Source organism: Pelodiscus sinensis, chromosome 22 (assembly GCF_052426305.1).
Source record: "Pelodiscus sinensis isolate ZL-2025 chromosome 22, ASM5242630v1, whole genome shotgun sequence".
Classification (NCBI taxonomy): domain Eukaryota; kingdom Metazoa; phylum Chordata; order Testudines; family Trionychidae; genus Pelodiscus; species Pelodiscus sinensis.
The window spans coordinates 1,939,763-1,960,012 of record NC_143073.1 but is presented as its reverse complement, the minus strand read 5'-3'; the positions used below and the strand labels follow the sequence as shown (position 1 = coordinate 1,960,012).

Below are 20,250 nucleotides of genomic sequence, written 5' to 3'. Positions count from 1 at the left end.
GAAGGAGGCCGATCCGGACACGCTGGAGGGTGCATTTCGCACGGGGCCGGCCCTAGGCAGACGTGAAACACGTGGCTGCGGAGGGCACCTGAACATTTGGGGCACCACGTTTTCGGGGGCCCCGCCTGTGCTGTGTCTGCCTCTCTGCCCGCGGCTGCCTTGGGGCATCTCCCAGGCCCCATCCTCCCATGCTCAGGAGCCGGCTAAGGAGCCTTCCTGCTGCCAGCCTGGGGGGCAGAGAGGAGTCCCCTGGCCTCTGCAGCTCCGCGCTGGCCCCCAGGAAAGCCGGATCCTGGCGAGTTGCAAGGGGGGTGCAGAAGGGAAGCCCCAGGCCCCCAGCAGGATCCATGCAGGAGGGAGGTTGTGGGGGAAGCCCCAGGCCCCCAGCAGGATCCATGCAGGAGGGAGGTTGTGGGGGAAGCCCCAGGCCCCCAGCAGAAGCCATGGGGGAGGGCTGGGGCGGAGGGAAGCCCCAGAAGCTGGGGGGGGCCCTAATTTGCAAGGACGGCCCTGGTTTCGCTCCCCCGCTCCTCGCAGCTGAGCACGCGCCCAGGTCTCTGTCCCGGCGCCGCGCCAGGGGGTGGGGAGGGCTCGGAGGGGGCTGCTGTGAGCCTCCTTCCTCCCCCCACGCACCCTCTGCCCCTGCCCCCGACGTGTCATCCCAGCGGGGCCACCCCTCCCCCCACTGCTGCTGCGGAGGCCCGTGCGGCTGGCACCCCCCCCCCAACTGCGGGCGAGCTGAGCGCCCTTCCTGCCAAACAGCTGGAAAGAATCATCCAAGGCGGGGAGGGGAGGGGAGGGGAGGGCGAGTGGGCAGGGCAGGGAGGGGGAGTGGGCAAGGCAGGGAGGGGAGGGGAGGGGGAGTGAGCAGGGCGGGGAGGGGTGGGGAGGGGAGGGGGATTGGGCAGGGAGGGGAGGGGAGGGGGAGTGGGCAGGGCAGGGAGGGGGAGTGGGAGGGGAGGGGGAGTGGGCAGGGAGGGGAGGGGAGGGGGAATGGGCAGGGCAGGGAGGGGGAGTGGGTAGGGCAGGGAGGGGGAGTGGGAGGGGAGGGGGAGTGGGCAGGGAGGGGAGGGGGAATGGGCAGGGCAGGGAGGGGGAGTGAGCGGGGTGGGGAGGGAGGGGTGGGGCAGAGACCGGCGCTGCCATTGGCCCCGTTTTCACTCGCGCCCGCAAGTGGGTGTCCCTGCGGGGCCGAGGGCTATAAATCCGCAGCCCCGTCCCTCGCCCCCACCGCCCGGCCGCCCCTTCGCCGCTTCCTCTCGCTGCCGGGTAAGAGCCACTTCTGTGCCGGGGGCTGGGGGCTTTGGGCCGAGCCGGGGCTGCTCGTGAGACACGTGGGGGCCGCGCCGCAGATCGAGGGGAGCCGAGTGGCGCCGGGCCCGGCTCCGGGTTCAGGCTCCGGCAGGGCCAGGAGCTGCCCCGTCCAGGCAGGAGCCAGGACTCGGGTCCGGCCGCCGCCCTCGGCCACTGCGCACTGGACAGTCCGGGCTGCTCCGCGGGGTTTTCCTCCTCCAGGCCCAGCCGCCCCCTCACCCCCGTGTCTCCCTGCCAGCGTGGGGCTGGCGCTCAGCCGGGCCGGAAGCCAACGCCCAGCCGGGGCACGCGAGCTGCGCAGGCGGCGGCTGACGGCAGGAAGGAGGGAGGCGCCCGGTGCACCCCAGCCCGGCAGGGCCTGGCGCGGCTCAGAGCCCCTGGGAAGAGCCTTGGCCCCGGGATGCTGGGTGGGGACTCGGGATTGGCCCGGGAGCGCTGGAGATGGGGAGCTGTCCCGCCCGGGTAGCCTGGGGCATGGCTCTGCGCAGGACGGTGGCGCGCTGCCCTGGCCGGGCTCCGGGATGGGCGTGGGATTCGCACCGTCGGGGCTGGCCCGGCTCGGGAGAGGCTGCCTCGTCCGGTGCCCTGCCCCGTAGCTGGCCCGTCCCTGGCGGTGCCGGTCTGGGGTGCGTGACGCTCCCATGCACCTCTCGGACGGGCCAAAGTCCTGAAGCAGGGCTGGGGGCCTGGTGTGGGTCGGGGGCCACAGAGAACTCAGCCGGGGACCCACACAAGTGAGGAGCAAAGCCCCCGAACCAAACCCTCCCGGACGTGGCCCCGACTGCGGAGACAGGCTCCCCCACACTCCCCTCGCACCCCGGAGCCTGGGGGCCCAGGCGAGTAGATTTACTGCTCCAGCTCCGCGGTGGGGCGGCAGGGACGGGGGAGCGGCTCTCACCAGCATCCCCTGTCTGCCTGGCAGATCTGCAAGCCGCCCACATGGCCCGGCCCATGGAGCGGGCGCTGGAGCTGATGGTCTCCACCTTCCACAAGTACTCGGGGAAGGAAGGCGACAAACACAAGCTCAACAAGGCAGAGCTGAAGGAGCTGGTGACCAAGGAGCTGCCCAGCTACATCAGCGTAAGTGAGGGGGGGCTCAGACTGACCGGCCCACCCTGCTCCACACAGGCCTCAGGAGTGGGTGCAGGAGCAGGCCGGGCCGGGGGGATACCAACCTACTACTGCTACCAGCTAAGAATGACTCCTTTGGCTCGGGTGGCAGAGGTCTTTGGGGCGAAAAGCCCCCTTATAAACGCAGAGCCTCCTTTCCCAGGGGGCTGGGGGCTGCGTGTGGGTGACTGGAGACCTGCTGGGGCGACGGGCATGTGAGCTGTGGCTGCTGGCGGCATCTGAAGGCAGGGAAGAGGGAAGCCCCCGGGGGCCCTGCCTGTGGGATGCTCCCCCAGCGGAGATGCCGCGAGGTGGGGGGAGCTGCAGCGAGGGGGGCAGGTGCTCCGGGCGGGCGGTGTCTGCCTCCGGCGCCGTGCAAACCTCTCCCCCGCCCCCGCAGAAGCAGACCGACGAGGCCAGCTTCCAGCGGCTCATGAAGAACCTGGACAGCAACAGGGACCAGGAGGTGGATTTCCAGGAGTACGCCACCTTCCTGGCCTGCATGGCCATGATGTGCAACGAGGATTTCCACGACTGCCCTGACAAGATGCCACGCAACATGTGAGGCCCGGCCCTGGCGGCGGCACTGTCAGCCCCTCCCCCCCCGGCTGACAGCGCCGCCCCCCCCCAGCTGACAGCACCGCCCCCCCCGGCTGACAGCGCCGGCCCCCACCAGGCTGACAGAGCCGCCCCCCCCCCCCCCGGCTGACAGCGCCGCCCCCCCCGGCTGACAGCACCGCCCCCCCCGGCTGACAGCGCCGCCCCCCCCGGCTGACAGCGCCTGCCTCGCCGCCCCCCACGACCCCTGCGGGATTCGCCTCCGGCGCGGTCAATAAAGGGTGCTTTAACGACAGGCCCTGGTGTACTGCGCATGCAGGTGTTTTGCTTGGTGCCCAGATGCCGTGGTGATGGGCAGCTCTTTGTGGCCTAGGGTCAGGGGCCTGGATGAAAATAGACCCGTGACTCATTTCTGCCCCCTCCCTCCCAGCTGGGCTGACGTGTAACGGTGGCGGAGACAGAGGACTGCAAAGCGCCAGGGCCCCCCACCCCGTTGTTTTGCCTGCTGAGTCTCAAACAGCAGAACGTTTAGGCAGCGTGCTGGGTCCTTCCAGGGCCCGGGCACACAGCAGAGACCAACCTACTACTGCTACCAGCTAAGAGAATGACTCCTTTAGCTCGGGCGGCAGAGGTGTCTGCTAAAGGCCTGGGGCGAAAAGTCCCCTTATGAACGCAGGAGTCTGGGGCTGGGGGTTACATGTGGGGGGGTATCGGATCCCCCAGCTGTCCGTGGGGCTCTCCCCTAGAGCAGGCCTACCTTCCAGGCTCTGGAATAAGCAGGGCTGGGCCGACATCCCCATGGCCCGGCCCAGGGGCAGCCAGGATGCCCGGCGTGAGGACGGGCGTGTGGCGGGGCAGAGCAGACGGGCCGGGCCGCGTGGGGAGGCCCCAGTGGGGGTGCCGGAGTTCACTGTGTTGGGTGGGCTGCGATCCGGCCGGGCGCCCCCCCCGGGGTCCCTCCCCCGCCCGCGGCCGACTGCCCTTCGAGCCGCTCCCAGGCGCAGGAGCTGCACCCTGGGGTGCTCCTGGGGGTGAAACCAACGACACCTGCTGGTCTGTGGGCCAGTTGCCCCCCCAGGCCCATTCCCCAGGGAGCTGCTCCTCCTGGATCAAAGGGACGGAGGCGCCCGAGGCTCCCCCCCCCCCCCCCGGTATCCGCTGTCCTGCCCCGTGCTCCCCTGGGACAGAATCCTCACTGGCCCCCGGTTGCTCCGGCAGGTCCCTGCTGCTCCAGGGCTGGGACAGCCAGGCTGGGGGGAGGGGCTGCCCCACCGTGGCCCCCTGGGTTAGTGGGGGGGCAGCCAAGGCCATGAGAGCCGTTGGTGGAATGATAAAGGCGGGGAGCTCGTCCCAGAGCCGCTAGCAGCCACCTGCCCGAGCTGCTCCGGCACCCACCCGGGGGGGCACTTGGCTGGGCCCGAGGTGCGGGGGAGGGGGTCCGATTCCCGCAGCTTTAAGGCACCTCGGTGACGGCGCGTCGGGGACCCCCCGATCCTGCACCCCTGGAGCAGCCAGGCCAGGCCCCGCCGGCCGGTAGAACGGGGGGGTCATCGCTCCTCCGGGTACAGCCCAGCACAGACGGGACGTGGCTCCAGGAGTCAGGGCCCGGCAGCCTCAGACCCTTGGGGGGGGGATCCATCGCCCCCCTCCCATCCCCCAGCTTAGTCTCTTCTCTCCATGTTTTTCCAGACAAGACTTCCCAGCTCCCAGGCCCCCCCAGGTGGCTGCCTCCGCCTCCCTCCCTTTGTCTCCCCCCCCGCCCCCCAGAGCCTTGTTATCTGCCCAGGCTGGGCCGAGGTGTCTGGGCCAATGCACACGCGGGTGAGTCCGTGGGAATCTCACCTCACAGCGCAGGGACCCGGGTCACAGAGCAGACCCCCCACTACGCCACAGCCCCCCCCAGATCACCAGGCGCCCGGTCACGCTGCAAGGCTGGGGAGGCGGCGGGGCCGGGTCATGTGGCGCCCATTCGGCAGGGCCGGGCGCCCCTCGTGACCGCTGGGCGTTTGCAATGCACGGCGAGCACAAAGGCTTGGTTCTTCTGTCCAGAGCCATCGCCCACCTCCCGGGTCACATGGCCCCCTTGGATCCTGTCGCTCCAGGGCAGGCTGGAAACCCCCGTTACACGGCCAGGGCGGGCTCACCATTGTCCTGTGCCTCGAGCTGTCATTTGCACCAGTGTGCACAAGCGGGTGTGCAAGGCACCCTGCCGACCTGCGCCTCAAGCTGTCATTTGCACCAGTGCGCACAAGCAGGCGTGCAAGGCATCCTGCCAACCTGCACCTCGAGCTTTCATTTGTACCAGTGTGCACAAGCAGGCGTGCAAGGCATCCTGCCAACCTGCACCTCGAGCTGTCATTTGCACCAGTGCGCACAAGCGGGCGTGCAAGGCATCCTGCCAACCTGCACCTCGAGCTGTCATTTGCACCAGTGCACACAAGCAGGTGTGCAAGGCATCCTGCCAACCTGCACCTCGAGCTGTCATTTGCACCAGTGCGCACAAGTGGGCGTGCAAGGAACCCTGCTGACCTGGCAAAGTCTCACGCCCACTGGGCAGCGGCAGGGCAGCAGCGAGCTGGGCCCTGAGGGTCTGGCTCCACTGCAGTTCCCCAGGCTCTCACCTGCTGCCTCACCCCTCTCTTCCGTGGGGATGGCAGTCTGGGCGAGCTGGGGGAGGGGCGCAAGCCCAGGGCGGGGGATGGGTAGCCCCACTGTGCGGGGAGGTTGGCTGCTGACCATCCTCCAACCGCTTCCCTGCCACAAGTTCTCCCAGAATCCCCTGGGAAAGAATCCGGGCGTCACCGCTGAGCGCAGCCAAGGCCCCCGAGACCCGGCCCCGAGGCCCCTGCCGGGCGGGGCTGCACACGGGGAGCCCGCGCCGCGAGGACGTGGGCACGGGCGCTGCTCACCCGGCAGGCCGGGAGCCAGGTCCTGAGCTTGGCGGGAGCCGGGCGAGGACACGGGCCCTTGAGCTGGGGAGAGACCTGCCTGGAGCCCCCGTTGATTAGAAGCGGGGCCAGTGTCCTGTCTGTCCACAGGGGCCGGTGCCAGGGGCCCTAGGCCCCGTCCTGGCTGTTTGTCTGGGGGCAGAGAGCCTGGCCCTGGCGTACACACACTGGTGGCACATGGGGGGCAGACTGCAAGGCTGGGCACAGCTATAGGGCGACAGGCTAGATCTGTCCCTGGCTGTGCGTGGGCCGAGGGGCCAGGCTGTGGCCCCACAGTGTGGGTTGGGGCGGGGGCCAGCGAGCTGGGTGGATTTCGGGGTGGTGGGTGCAGGGTTTGTTATCCCGGGCGGTGCCAGGCGTCCGAGCGAGCGCACACGACTTCACTGGCGCACGAGGCACAACTCCCTCCGCTCACGGATGGAAAATCTGAGCCGGAAGCCTGCCGGGGCCCCAGAGGGGGTGAGCAGAACAGGGAATTGTCGACTGCCGTCAGCCTGGCAAACAGGCCGGGGACGACATCCCTGCCCAGCCTGGCCAATCGCCACCGACGGACCGAACCTCCGGGAATTTATCGCCAGGTCGCACCTCTGGAATCTGGGATTTTCTGTTGGCAGCATCCGTGGTCTGGCATGACCAGAGTCCGGGAGCGCTGCAGGGGGGCGGGGGTCCAGGTGCATAGTTCAGCTGGGCTGGGCGGGAGGCAGGGAGCCTGCACAGCTCAGCTAGGCTGCGAGGGGGGCCCAGGAGCCAGCGCCCGGCTCAGCTGAGCTGCATGGGGAGCCAGGAAGTGGGGATGGGACATCAGAGGGGCCCTGAAATAACCTTCCCTGGTCCAGAAAAATCCCTCGTCCAGGACCAGTCAGGTCCAGAGGGTGCCAGACCAGGGAGGTCCAACCTGTAGCTCTTTTTTGAACCCCGTTAAAGTCCTGGCTTTCACAACATCCTCTGGCAAGGAGTTCCACAGGTTGGCGTTACGTCTCCCCCATACAACCCGTCTCACTCCCCTCCAGCAAAAAGAGCACCATGAATTCCCTGCCTTCCGCTCCACATGGGCCCCCCAAATCAGCTACTTCCCCTTCCCCTTTTCCTCCCCGGACCTTTTCATTCTCTCTCTGCTCATCCCTCCTGGCCCCGCCCTTCGCATGGTCCAGCTGCCTTCATCCCCTGGGCTCACTGCTCTCCTGCCTCTGGCTGCTAAGCAACGGGTCCCTGCCTTCCTCTGCGTCCCCTTGGCAGGAAATCCCCCGGCCCCACGGTGCCAGGCTGCAGCTGGAGCCATGGAAACAGGCGACCGTGCCCTAGTTATCGCATGGGCGGCGGGATGGGGGGATGCCCGGCTGCCCCGTGTGCCCGACCCACCATCCCCAGAGCAGCTGCGGGAGGAGTCGGATCGGCGGCTGGGCAACCCCTGGAAACCACCCGGAGTGAATCCAGCTGGGAGGCCGGATCCTGGCAACCAGCTCGGCTTCCCATTGGCGCTCCTGGGGGCGAGGTGCCGGCTCCCTCGGGGCGCCCAGCGGATAAAGGCGGGCGCTGCCGTCCGGCCCCAGCTCTCTGCTTTGCTCTTTGCTCCTCTCTGGGTAAGTTGGGTTTGTTTGCTCCCCGGCCGTGCCGACTCCTGGACTCGCCCTTCTCCAGATGTGCGGCTCCCTTGGCACCAGCCCAGGGACAGCGGCTCCTCTCCCCGGCTGCCTGCCCCCCTGCAGATGTGCACCCCCCCTTGGCATGCAGAGTCAGCGGGCCCCCCCTGACCAGATGTGCGCCTCTCCCGCCAGGCTGAGTGCAACGGGCTCCCCCAGCGGTGGCCATCACTCCCTGGGAGCGGCCGGCTGAGCAGCTGGCGCTAGAGGCTCTGGGGCGTTGGCACCGGCCTGGCACAGAGCCCTGCACGCAGCTCTCCCCGGGCCGGCTGCTTCGCCATCGCCCCTGGCCTGACTCGCTGGCAGGGGGAGTCAGGGGCCCAGCTCCCCAGCAGGGCCTCGCCCCAGGACGCCCGGCCCCACCCTCCCTGCGGCTCTCTGCTAGGGCTGGGATTCACTCACTGCGCGGGGAAGGGCCCTGACTAAGCCCTGGGTTTTACAGCCTCTCGCTTCCTGGGGGCCCACCCCTGCTCCCGGCAATGGAGGATCCGGCCCGTGTGCAGCCGCCCTGGGGCCTGGGCAGAGCCTCCCCGTAATCCTCCCCGTGATCCTCTGGCTGCCAGGCTGTGCGTCCCCCTGGGTGTTCCAGCAGCCCTGAGACGCCTGCGCCAAAGGCCCCCGGCCCAGCAGAGGAGACAGGCAATGAATGGGCTGGGAAACGAGATCAGGGGGGCAGGGGGTGAGGGGATGAGACCAGGGTCACGCTGGGAGTCGGTGTCAGAGCTGAGGCCAATGCCGTGACCCGCGAGCTAGCCAAGCAGCAGGCCACGGCCCGGTGTGGACAGCGCCACCTGCCCGGCTGCCCCATCCCTGGGGGTAGGAATGTGGCGCCCACGCTCCCACCCAGGCCACGGCTGTAGCCAGCAGGCTGCCGGCCCCTCCCTGGGCTCTGCCCATGGCAGCCGGGGCCTGTTTCTAGGCAGCCGCAGCGCCAGGATGCAACAGGCTTAACCACTTTGCAGCCGCTTCCTCCTTGGCCATGTGGGGGGGGGGGGGGCTCCTCTGCTCTGCAGGCCGTGAATCAGAGCCGCTTCCGGAGCGAACCCGCAGCCCGCTCGCTCTGCACGGCCCCAGCTCAGCCAGGCTCACGGGTTGGCCAGCACTTGGAAGGCGGAAAGTGCCCTTCGAACCCAGCACCCAGCTGTCTGGGCACGGCCCATCTGCCTTGCATAGCTCCTACCAGTGTTCCCTGGGAGCTGGGCGCTTGGGCAGCCACCCAGAGGAGATTCAAATGCCACCCAGCTGGATAGCAGAGCCCACAGCTGGCAGCCTGTGTTTCTACGGGTGGTGCACAGCTGCTCATGCATCAGTGCACAGAACAAAATTTATTCCGCACCTGGTAGAAAAGTCAGAGGTGCACTGGGGTTGTCTGAGCTGTTTTCATCTTTGCTGTCCCATGAGCCTCGTGGCTCCAATCTGTGGCTGGGCCCGGGGAGCAGCCAGCTTCCGGGCCCTGTTCTCTCTTCCAGACAGATGTGGCCGTGCGCCATGGACACCCCCCTGGAGAAGGCCTTGGCCACCTTGGTCTGCACCTTCCACAAGTACTCAGGCCGGGAAGGCGACAAGCTCACCCTGAGCAAGAGGGAGCTGAAGGAGCTGGTGAAGAATGAGCTGGGGCTGGGGGAGGTGAGTTTTGGAAACGGGCTGTGGGGAAGGAGGAGGTTCATGTCCCCCTGGGGTTCCCCCCCCCCCCCCCGCTTGTTCTCTTGGGCTATGTCTGTGCAACAAAATGTCCCTTGTGCAACAAAATGTCCACACTGCCATGTGCGAGTTGTGCTTTTGTGCAAAAGCATCCGTGGGGGTATGTCTACACTACCCCGCTAGCTAGTTCGAACTAGCGGGGTAATGTATGCATACCGCACTTGCTAATGAAGCCGGGATTTGAATTTCCCGGGCTGCATTAGCATAAGCGGGGAGCCGCCATTTTTAAATGCCCGCTTGTGCGAACCCCGTGTAGCGCGGCTACACGGGGCTCGAACTAGGTAGTTCGGACTAGGGTCTCTATTCCGAACTGCCGGTACTCCTCGTGAAATGAGGTGTACCGGTAGTTCGGAATAGGCACCCTAGTCCGAACTACCTAGTTCGAGCCCCGTGTAGCCGCGCTACACGGGGTTCGAAGCAGCGGGGATTTAAAAATGGCGGCTCCCCGCTTATGCTAATGAAGCCCGGGAAATTTATCCCGGGCTTCATTAGCAAGTGCGGTATGCATACATTACCCTCCTAGTTCGCACTAGGATGCTAGTGTAGACATACCCTGGGAGTGTGGATGCTCTCTTGCGCAAGAAAGCTCCCATGGCCATTTTAGCCATCGGGCTTTCTTGTGCAAAAAGTTAAGGTGCCTGTCTACACTGGCCCTCTGGCACAAGTATTCTTGCGTAAGAGGGCTTATCCCTAAGCGGGAGCGTCAAAGTATTTGTGCAAGAAGCCCTGAATTCTTACATTAGAACGTCAGTGCTCTTGTGCAAATTCAAGTGGCCAGTGTAGACAGCTGGCAAGTTTTTGCGCAAAATCTTGCCAGTCCAGACGCACCCTGTGGGTTCTTGTGCAAGAAGCCGCGAGTGTAGACACACCCTTGGTGCTTTCTGAAAACCTGCATAAAATGTTGGGTTTTTCTCTCTCAAAATGCAAAGAGATTTACAGGGAATTGGGGGACAGGACGGGTGTTTTTCAAGGTTGCCCCCCATCCTGTGGGTCAGGTGGGTTGTGTGCTGCCAGCCTGGCCGTGGAAGCAGCCGTGATGTCTCCCGGGCCATGCCTCTGTGACACCATGCCCTGCTCCTGCACCAGCTTGCTGGAAAGCGGAAGGAGAAACAGCCCCGGGGCCGGGCCCATCCCAGCCAGCTGTGCCCATCACCCTGGCTTCTCTCCCCCTTCCCTGCAGCGGCTGGACGGTGGCATTGAGCAGCTGATGAAGAGCCTGGACAAGAACAGCGACCAGGAAATCGACTTCAAGGAGTACTCCGTGTTCCTCTCCACCCTGTGCATGGCCTACAACGAATTCTTCCAGGAGAGCAGGAAGTAGGGGCTGGGCCGGGCCAGGCCCCGCAATCCTCGCGCTGCAGGCGGGGTCGTTCAATAAACAGCTCTGCCCAGGCCGCGGCGCACGGTTCCTTTGTCCGGCGCTCGGTTCCCCACCTGCCACAGCTGCTCAGGCTGCAGCGCGCGGGGCCACGGGGCCGCTTTGCTCTGCGCCTCCCCGGCCCAGCCAGCCCCCCACGCCGGCTGCCCCTGGGCGAGGCGGGGCTCTCGGGGCAGCCCCTGGCGCACGGCCCGGCCCCGGGAGGTGTCTAAGGCCCCCACCTCAGACCGGCCTGGGCCAACCTCACAGCCTGGGCCACTTTCCAGGCTCCCTGCTGGCTGGGCCAAGCTCTGGGCCAGGGGGTCCCGGCCACCTGCCTGGGGGACTCTCCACAGCTCGACCTGCGGGTCCCCGGAAACCCTCAAGCCACGCCCAGGAGCTCCCCTGCCTCCTGGGCGCCTGGCACCTGCCCGCCCTGCCCATGGCACAGCTGATCCCACCCCTGGCCCTGCCGGCCAGGGCGACCCTGCTGGATGGGCCGAGCTCTGGGCCAGGGGGTCCCGGCCACCTGGGGGACTCTCCACAGCTCCTCAGGCGGGTCCCAGGTGCTCCCCTGCCTCCTTGGGCCCCAGAGGCACGATTGGCCCCCATGCTGCCGGCTGCACAGAGTGGGGCGGGGCTGGCGGGGGGGGGGACACGGGAGAGCGCAGCAAAGGGCGGGTTGGAAGGCTGGACACTGGACACTTTCGGGTCGGGGCAGGGGTGGGCGGGGCTATGGCGTGACGAGGCGTGGCCTCCACACGAGACACACCCAGCCCCCCCCTCCCCGGCAGTGGGCGGGGTTGCAGGGCGGGGCTGCGGGCCGCTATATAAGGGGCAGCCCGTGGGCGGTATAGTCACTGCAGCCCTGCGCCTCCTTCGCTCTCGTATCTCGCTTCGTTGTCTCGGGTGAGTCCGATCCGCTCCCTCTGCCCGGCCTGGCCCCAAGGGCGCTGCTGCACCGGGGGGCTCCGTCCCCTGGAGTTCGGGGCGCCCGCAGGTCCGAGAGGTTCCCTCCCGCCCGGCGTGGATTGTGCGCCCCGCGCTGCGCCCGCGGCTCCCCGGTCTCTGCGCGCCCTGCGCAGCCCCGGCCCCTCTCCAGCCCGGCGGCGCCTCCCGAGCAAAGGAGCGGCTACTTCCCCTCGCTCCCCCCCCCCCCCCCATCTCGGATCCTGCGCGGGTTTGCGCCCTTCCAGCCTCGGGCGCTGCGCGGCGGCTGCGCCCCTGTAGGTTCGGTCCCGGAATCTGCGCCCTGCGGGCGGGGCGGAAAGCGGCGCGCGGGGCTGGGTCACTTGCGCAACCAGCGGGAGCCTCGGGCTGCGGTTTCTGCTCAGAGCTGGCGGCCCCGTGTGGCCAAGCGGGACGGGCCGCTGGGCCCCGCCTCTCACCTGGCTGCGCAGCCGAGCGCCCCTGCGCTGGGGGGGAGAGGTCGCGAGAACCGCCCCCCGCGGAGCCACAGGGCGGGGCTGGCAGCGGGGCCTTGGGGCTGGCAGCGGGGGGGGGGGGCCCAGCCCTTGGTCTCTGATGGGGAGGGGCGTGTCCAGTAACGATGGAGCCTCCCCCCTCTGCGGGGCTGAGCTCCCCGGGGGCACCGTGCCAGGGCCGGTTCTGGGGCAGCCTTCTGCACCCCGCGCCCAGCCGCCCGTGTGATCCGAGACAGCCCCTGCCCCGGGCCCCCAGTGCCTGCTGGGACGGGCTCAGCCCCTCACTCGCTCTGCTGGGAGCCCCGGGGCCATGCCATGGGGAGGGGCAGGCGGGTGCCCCCAGGTGCCATGGGGGCAGGGGCTGGCATGGTGCCAGCGGAAGCCTGCAGCCCCGGAGAATCCCCCAGTGAGTGGGGGGGGGTAGTCCTTTCCCCCCCCCCCCCCCGCCCAGCTCCTTGGGTGTTTCCAGCGTGTCCGGGCCGGTCCCTTCCCCAGGCGGGTCTGGGGGCGGCTTTGCTCGTCCAGCTCCCGCGGTTCCGGGCGGCTCCCTGTGGCTCGGGGCCCTGGCCTCCCTGCTGACCGGTCTCCCCTCGCTGCCCCAGATCTCCCCAGCTGCACCCGCGGCCATGGCATCTCTGGACCAGGCCATCGGGGCCTTGGTGTGTATCTTCCACAAGTACTCGGGGAAGGAAGGGGACAAGAACACGCTGAGCAAGGGCGAGCTGAAGGAGCTGATCCAGAAGGAGCTGAGCATTGGGCCGGTGAGTGGGGCTGGAGATGGGTGGGGGGGGGGGGTCCCTGAGGCTCAAGAGAGGGGGAGAGCTGCTGGTGCGGGGGGCAGAGGCCAGAGGTGTTACCACTGGGTTGGGCTGAGACGCCCGTAGCAAAGTGCCCCCTTTGTTCTTGCTGCCCTGGGTCCGGAGCGACTCGGGCTGCTGCCCCGGGCTGGCAGCCGTTTGCCTGAGTGCAGGGAGGGTCCATGCTGTGTGTGCTGGGCGGTTGGGGAGATCTTTGCAAGACAAAACAACCCCTGGCAGCGTCGCAGGGCGGGAAGGTCTCGAGGGTCTAGCACGGCCTGAGGAGCCTCCGGCCTGGGGACCAGAAGTGGCCCCCAAATTGCCTGGATCTGGCCCCCAAGACTCGGCTCCCACAGCACTGTGGGGTGCCTGTTCTGGCCCTCCTGTCCCTGCCCATAGGGCTGGAGCGCACAGTCCACAAGGCTGGGCCCCCAGGCGCCGGGGGAGGGACACGTGGGGAGAGTCTGTCAGTCGGGGGCACCGCAGCGAGGGGTTTTGGATATTTCTCACTTGGGTGTGGCCCCCTGGCGTTTCTTCTTCCTGTGGCTCAGCGGCTCCTGACCCAAAAAGGTCCCTCACCTGGTCTAGGCCGAGCTGTTCTATTGCACAAGTGCCCACGCTACAGCCCCACCCCTAGAGCTCTCCTCCGTTGCAGCCGTAGTGGGCTGGGAAACAAGGCACCTGGGAGACATTAAACCTGGCCCCCATGCCCGCCCCATGGCTGTGGGCCACCAAACCTTCTCCTGCCGGTGCTGAGCGGCGTCTGTGCTCTGCTCTGCCTCTAGAAGCTGAAGGAGGCGGAAATCCAGAAGCTCATGGCGGATCTGGACCGGAACAAGGACCAGGAAGTCAACTTCCAGGAGTACGTCACGTTCCTGGCAGCAGTGGCCATGATTTACCACGATGCTTTCGCAGGGTGTAAGAAGTAGCAGGGCGCATGGGGCCGGCCCAGCAGGAACGTGCCCTGCGGGTCACTCTGTAGCCAATAAAACGTTTTGTATTGTTGCGGCTGGGTCTGTGCTTGGCAAAGGTCCATGAACTGCACCAGGCTCACGGGCATCAGCAGCTAAACAGCCACACCCACCAGATGTTGGCAGGTGCCCCCACCCTGGAGCTTCAGCGCTCTGTGCATGCCGCCCCCCCCCTCCAGTGGTGGCTGTCACTCCCTGGAAGCTGCCAGCTGACTGGCTGTTGCAAGAGGCTCCGGGGCATTGGCACCGGCCTGGCACAGAGCCCTGCATACAACTCTTCCTGGGCTGGCTGCTTCGCCATCACCTGCCTGGCCTGCTGTCCGCCTGGGGCAGCCTCGCACGGGCTCCTGAGCGGCGACACGGCGGTGCCATGGCAGGGGGGCCCAGCGAAGGCTGCGGGGTCCCTCCTGGGCAGCTCTGAATGGCTCTGGCACCGTGCCAGCTCCGTTCTGGGAACACTGGCTCCCTGGGCCCTCGCACCCTCCACGCGGCTCCAGGGGAGGCCTGGCCTGTTTTCCTAGGCCGGGGGAAGTCCTAGGCTGCCCCTGCGGCTGTTTCTCTGTGAGCCCAGCTGGCCGTGGCTCCTGGGCCAGAGGCTGGGCTTAGCACTGCAGGCTGGGGGCACGGTGCCAGTTCCCTTCCCCCACGCCAGGCACTGGCTTTGTGCCTGACTTGTCTCCAAGTGGAGTTTCCTGCCTTGGCAACTCCTGAGCCAGCTGCTCCCCCTGCAGGGTCTTATTCCCACCTGGGCTGCGGAGACTTGCTGCACTGGAGGGGGCGAATCGGAGTGAGGGCCCCACGTCTGACTGGGAAACCCCTCTGAGGCCAAATGTCACTGGCCCGGCAGCCAGTGGAGACCCAGCTGGCAGGGGGCTTCAGCGGCCCAGCTCCCCGGCAGGGCCTTGCCCCAGGATGCCCGGCCCCACCCTGCGTGCAGCTCTCTGCTAGGGCTGGGATTCGCTCGCTGCGCGGGGAAGGGCCCTGACTAAGCCCTGGGTTTTACAGCCTCTCGCTTCCTGGGGGCCCACCCCTGCTCCGGGCAATGGAGGATCCGGCCCATGTGCAGCCGCCCTGGGGCCTGGGCAGAGCCTCCCCGTAATCCTCGCCCCTGAGACTTGATCCTCTGGCTGCCAGGCTGTGCGTTCCCCTGGGTGTCCCACCAGCCCTGCGACGCCTGCGCCAAAGGCCCCCGGCCCAGCAGAGGAGACAGGCAACGGATGGGCTGGGAACCGAGACCTGGGGGGTGAGGGGATGAGACCAGGGTCACGCTGAGAGTCGGTGTCAGAGCTGAGGGCAATGCCCTGAGCCAGGAGCTAGCCAAGCAGCAGGCCACGGCCCAGCGCGGACAGCGCCAGCTGCCCCTATCCCTGGGGGTAGGAATGAGGCGCCCACGCTCCCACCCGGGCCATGGCTGGAGCCAGCAGGCTGCCGGCCCCTCCCTGGGCTCTGCCCATGGCAGCCGGGGCCTGTTTCTAGGCAGCCGCAGCGCCAGGATGCAACAGGCTTAACCACTTTGCAGCCGCTTCCTCCTGGGCTGCGTGGGGGGGCTCCCCCGCTCTCCCCCGCTCCTGCCCTGACTCAGAGCGGCCCGGCCCCAGCGCAGCTGGGCCCACGGGCAATGGCGGCGCGACCCCAGCAGAGTGGGAGGGGGAAGCCACGGGCGCCCCCGCGCATTCATGGGCTGCTCCATGGCAGGATGCTCCCCCCCCCAGTCTGGGGGGAATGGGGCACCAGGCCACGTGGCTGCTGCTTGGGGGTGTGCATGGTGCTGCCTGTTGCCGGGGTCCCCTGGGGCTCGGGTCCCCCAGCTGGGTCATCAGGGGCCCCAGCTTGGGCTGGCTACGGGCAGGCGGGCGCTGTCCAAGGGCCGCGCCCGTGCTGGGGCCGGGCGCACTCGCACATCTGCCTGGGAGGGGGGGCGGTTTGGGGCCGGGCTCAGGAAGTGCCCTGGGCCGTGCCCAGCATCAGTGCGGGCCCCCCCCCGCTCCCCCAGCGGGCCCCCCCCCCCCCGCATCGAGCAGCCTGGCCGAGAACAGCGCCCAGGAAATCGACTCCAAGGAGCGGCCCGCGGGTCTCCACCGGGCCGGCCTGCAGCCACTGGCGCCAGGGGCGCGGGGAGCTGGCGCTGCGGGCGGGGGGCGGGCGGGGGGGGGGGGGGGGGGGGGTCCGATCCACAGCTCTGCCCAGGCCGCGGCGCTCGGTTCCCCACCTGCCACGGCCGCCCAGGCTGGAGCGCGCGGGGCCACGGGGCCGCTTTGCTCTGCGCCTCCCCGGCCCAGCCAGCCCCCCACGCCGGCTGCCCCTGGGCGAGGCGGGGCTCTCGGGGCAGCCCCTGGCGCACGGCCCGGCCCCGGGAGGGGTCTAAGGCCCCCACCTCAGACCGGCCTGGGCCACTCTCCAGGACCCCGGGCGGGGGGAAACAGCGCAGCAAAGGGCAGGCTGAGCGGGACACTTTTGGGGCAGGAGTGGGCGGGGCTATGGGTTGACGGGGCGTGGCCTCCCCACGCGACACACCCAGCCCCCCTCTACGGGGCACTGGGCCGTGCTCCGGTCCGTTATATAAGGGGCAGCCCGCGGGCGGTGCTGTTATTGCAGTCCGCTTCATTGTCTCGGGTGAGTCCGGTCCTATTCTCCTGCGGGGGGGGGGGGGGGGCGCGGGATGAGCCTCCGCACAGCGGAGACCGCCTGGCCCCCAAGGGCGCTGCTGCACGGGGGGGGGGTCTGCGCCCCGGATCTCGGAGCGCCCGCAGGTCCGGGAGCTTCCCGCCCGCCCCAGGTTGTGCGCCCCCTGCTGCGCCCGCGTCTTGCCGGGTCCCTGCGCACACGCTGCGCTCCCCGCGCAACCCCAGGGCGGCTCCAGCTAAAAAGCGGCTGCGCCCGGGGTCTGCGCCTTCCAGCCCCGGAGAGGGGGCGCCGCGCCCTTCCGGCCCCGCTCCCGGAATCTGCGCGGGGTCTGCGCCCTTCCAGCCTGGGGGCTCTGCGCGCGATCTGCGCCCTTCTAGGCTCGGGGCGGGGCAGGGCGGGGGTGGAACGCGGCGCACGGCGCGTGGGGCTGGGTCACTTGCGCAACCGCTGGGAGCCTCGGGCTCGGATTTCTCGGCAGACCTGGCGGCCCCTAGTGGCAAGCGGGGGTGGGGGGGCTGGCCCCGCCCCCGGCCCCGGGCCCCTGGCCCCGCCCCGGGCCCCTGGCCCCGCCCCCCCCTGGCCCCGCCCCGCCCCTGGCTGCCAAACCGAGCGCCCCTCTGTTGGGAAAGAGGCGCGGGGCGAGGGGGGGGGGGAAGAGGTCGCAAGAATCCCTGCCCCCCTCCGGAGCCACGGGGCCGGGTGGGGGCGGGGACCCAGCCGGTGACTGGCACCTCGGTCTCCGATGGGGCGGGGGAGGGGGTGTCCTGCCCACCCACAGTCAGGTAATGCTGGAGCCTTCCCCCTCTGCGGGGCTGAGCTCCCCCTGGGCCCTGCGCCAGCGGGGGGGGGGGGGGCGACGTTGGGGGAACCTGGCCAGACGCCTCCCCAGCATCCGTCGCCCTGCGCCCAGCCGGCCTGTGACCCGAGACAGCCCCTGCCCCAGGCCCCCAGTGCCCCCCGGACGGGCTCAGCCCCTCTCCCTCGCTCTGCTGGGAGCACCAGGGCCGCTCCCCAGGGTGCCATGGGGAGGGGCAGGGGGACACCCCAGGTGCCTTGGAGGGGCAGGGGCTGGCCTGGCGCCAGGCGAAGCCTGAACTCAAGTAGAATCTTCCATTGAGTGCGGGGAGCCCCCCCAACCGGCCCCGCTCCTGGGGCGTCTCCAGCGTGTCCGGGCCGGTCCCTTCCCCAGGCGGGTCTGGGGGCGGCTTTGCTCGTCCGGCTCCCCGCGGCTCGGGGCCCTGGCCTCCCCGCTGACCGGTCTCCCCTCGCTGCCCCAGATCTCCCCAGCTGCGCCCGTGGCCATGGCATCTCTGGACCAGGCCATCGGGGCCTTGGTGTGTGTCTTCCACAAGTACTCGGGGAAGGAGGGGGACAAGGACACGCTGAGCAAGCGGGAGCTGAAGGAGCTGATCCAGAAGGAGCTGAGCCTTGGGGCGGTGAGTGGGGGCAGGGAGGGTCCCAGAGGAGCTGGCCCTTGCAGGGGAGGGAGGGGGCAGAGGCCAGAGGTGCTAGTGTTGGGATGGGCGGAGGGACCTCTAGCAAAGCGCCCCCTTTGTTCCTCTGCCCTCAGTCCCTAGCGCCTCTGCTGCTCCCTGGGGCTGGCAGCTGGTTCTGCAGCAGGCAGGTTTCGTGCTGGGTGCTGCCCAGACCAGGGAGCCCTGCCCTGGGAGTGCGGGCGGGGAGGGGCCGGCGTGTGTGAGCCGCACAGTGTCCAAGCCGGGCCCAGAACTTGTTCCCAGCCCCACTCCTGCCCATGCCGGAGAGCCGGGCAGCATGTCCCTGCAGGAACCCTGCAGCCTGGGCCCCAGCCCCCTCTCGCTGCCCCGTCTGCCTCGCTCTCCCAAGGGGGCCCTGGCCTGGGGGTGGATCTAGAGGGTGGGCGGGTGGCTGGAGCAATCCCCAGCTGGCCCAGGGCCCCGTGGGAGCAGGGACGTGCTCCCAGACTCGGGGATCCGGGGCCTGACGGGTGCACGGCGCTCTGCTCGGGGTTCCCTGTGTGCTGAGTGCTTGGGACGTCTGCTGGACAGAACAACCCTGTGACGGAACCGCAGGGGCCCCCGCTCTCCCTGTGAGTCGCTGGCTGGAAAGGCCCCCAGAGGGTCTAGGGCAGGGGTGGGGAACCTCTGTCCTGGGGACCGGATGCAGCCCCTGGCTTGCCTGGATCCAGCCCTGAGGCTCAGGGCTCCCCTGGCTTTGGGGCGCCTGCACTGCCGTCCCCGATTTGTTTCTGTGGGTCAGTGGCTCCTGACCCAAAAAGGTTCCCGGCCTGGGTCTTGGCCCAGCTGTTCTATCGCATGGGCCCAGCCCCCCCGCTACAGCCCCACCACCCAGATCCCTTCTCCATAGCAGCCGTCGTGGGCTGGGAAATGGGGCGCCTGGGAAACATTAAACCTGGCCCCCATGTCCCCCCTGTGCCCCAAATCTTCCCCTGCCGGTGCTGAGCGGCGTCTGTGCTCTGCCTCTAGAAGCTGCAGGACGCGGAAATCCAGAAGCTCATGAAGGATCTGGACCGGAACAAGGACCAGAGTGTCGACTTCCAGGAGTACGTGGCTTTCCTGGGGGCGCTGGCCATGGTTTACAACGAGGCTCTGATAAAGTATAAGAAGTAGCGGCGCATGCGGCCGGCCCAGCGTGCGGAGCGGGTCACCCTGTAGCCAATAAAACTGGGTTTTGTCCCGTTGCTGCTGCGGCTGGCTCTGTGCCTGGCCAAGCTCCGTGAACTGCGCCGGGCTGGGAGGGGCGTCAAAGGGCCAAACAACCAAACCAGGTGCCCCCCACAAGGCTCAGCCCCACGGGCTCCCCCCAGTGGCGACTGTCACTCCCGGGAGCTAGCGGCTGGCGCTAGAGGCTCTGGGGCGTTGGCCCCGGCCTGGCACAGAGCCCTGCACACAGCCCTCCCCGGGCCGGCTGCTTCGCCATCGCCCCCGGCCTGCTCTCCGGCTGGGGTGGGGACACGGCGGTGCCATGGCAGTGGGGCCCAGGGAAGGCTGCTGGGTCCAAATGGCTCTGGAGCCGCGCTGGCTCCGTTCCGGGGACCCTGGCTCCCTGGGGACTCGCGCCCTCCCAGCCGGCTCCAGGGGAAGCTGCTCTCCCGCGTTTCCCTGAACCAGGGGGAAAGTTGGTGGCAGAGTCCTGGGGGGATTCCTGGCTGTTTCTCTGAGCCCGGCTGGCCGTGGCCCCTGGTCTAGAGGTACCGCAGGCCGGGGGCACAGTGGCATTTCCCTGTCTCTCCCCTCCCCCCCCCCCCAAGCACTGGCTCTGCGCCAGACTGTGTGTCTCCCCTTCCCCCTCCCCCCCCCTCCCCGGTGGAGATTCCTGCCTTGGCAACTCCTGAGCCGGCTGCTCCCCCTGCAGGGTCTTACTCGGGGCCGCCCTGCGTTCCCGCTGTGCCGACACCAGATCGGGGGCATTTCGTGGGGGAGGGGCGTCCGAGGGAGGGCCCCAGGTCTGACCGGGAAACGCCCTCAGAGGCCAAACGCAGGTGGCCCGGCAGCCAGTGGAGACCCGCCTGCTCCGGCTGGCAGGAGGAGTCAGGGGCCCAGCTCCCCAGCAGGGCCTCGCCCCAGGACGCCCGGCCCCACCCTCCCTGCGGCTCTCTGCTAGGGCTGGGATTCGCTCGCTGCGCGGGGAAGGGCCCTGACTAAGCCCTGGGTTTTACAGCCTCTCGCTTCCTGGGGGCCCACCCCTGCTCCCGGCAATGGAGGATCCGGCCCGTGTGCAGCCGCCCTGGGGCCTGGGCAGAGCCTCCCTGTAATCCTCGCCCCTGAGCCTTAACTCTCTGGCTGCCAGGCTGTGCGTTCCCCTG

General features: G+C 68.7%; 4 protein-coding genes across 4 annotated transcripts; all 4 read left to right on the top strand.

Annotated features, from left to right (window-relative positions):
• Window positions 1-1,111: 1,111 nt before the first annotated feature.
• LOC142819610 (protein S100-A4-like) lies at window positions 1,112-3,277 on the top strand. Its single transcript, XM_089772260.1, has 4 exons — window positions 1,112-1,269; window positions 2,237-2,394; window positions 2,825-3,020; window positions 3,066-3,277. The coding sequence occupies exons 2-3, from the start codon at window positions 2,254-2,256 to the stop codon at window positions 2,987-2,989; spliced, it is 306 nt and encodes a 101-aa protein (XP_089628386.1). The 5' UTR covers window positions 1,112-1,269; window positions 2,237-2,253; the 3' UTR covers window positions 2,990-3,020; window positions 3,066-3,277.
• Window positions 3,278-7,242: 3,965 nt separating this feature from the next.
• On the top strand, window positions 7,243-11,273 carry LOC102462470 (protein S100-A5). Its single transcript, XM_075907831.2, has 3 exons — window positions 7,243-7,510; window positions 9,010-9,196; window positions 10,452-11,273. Exons 2-3 carry the CDS (start codon window positions 9,044-9,046, stop codon window positions 10,590-10,592), a joined length of 294 nt encoding a protein of 97 aa, XP_075763946.1. The 5' UTR covers window positions 7,243-7,510; window positions 9,010-9,043; the 3' UTR covers window positions 10,593-11,273.
• A 129-nt stretch (window positions 11,274-11,402) lies between these two features.
• LOC106732620 (protein S100-A6-like) lies at window positions 11,403-13,854 on the top strand. Its single transcript, XM_075907840.2, has 3 exons — window positions 11,403-11,537; window positions 12,655-12,813; window positions 13,635-13,854. Exons 2-3 carry the CDS (start codon window positions 12,679-12,681, stop codon window positions 13,776-13,778), a joined length of 279 nt encoding a protein of 92 aa, XP_075763955.2. The 5' UTR covers window positions 11,403-11,537; window positions 12,655-12,678; the 3' UTR covers window positions 13,779-13,854.
• Window positions 13,855-16,309: 2,455 nt separating this feature from the next.
• LOC102462333 (protein S100-A6-like) lies at window positions 16,310-19,125 on the top strand. Its single transcript, XM_075907841.2, has 3 exons — window positions 16,310-16,433; window positions 17,723-17,881; window positions 18,911-19,125. The coding sequence occupies exons 2-3, from the start codon at window positions 17,747-17,749 to the stop codon at window positions 19,052-19,054; spliced, it is 279 nt and encodes a 92-aa protein (XP_075763956.2). The 5' UTR covers window positions 16,310-16,433; window positions 17,723-17,746; the 3' UTR covers window positions 19,055-19,125.
• The last annotated feature ends 1,125 nt before the right edge of the window (window positions 19,126-20,250 follow it).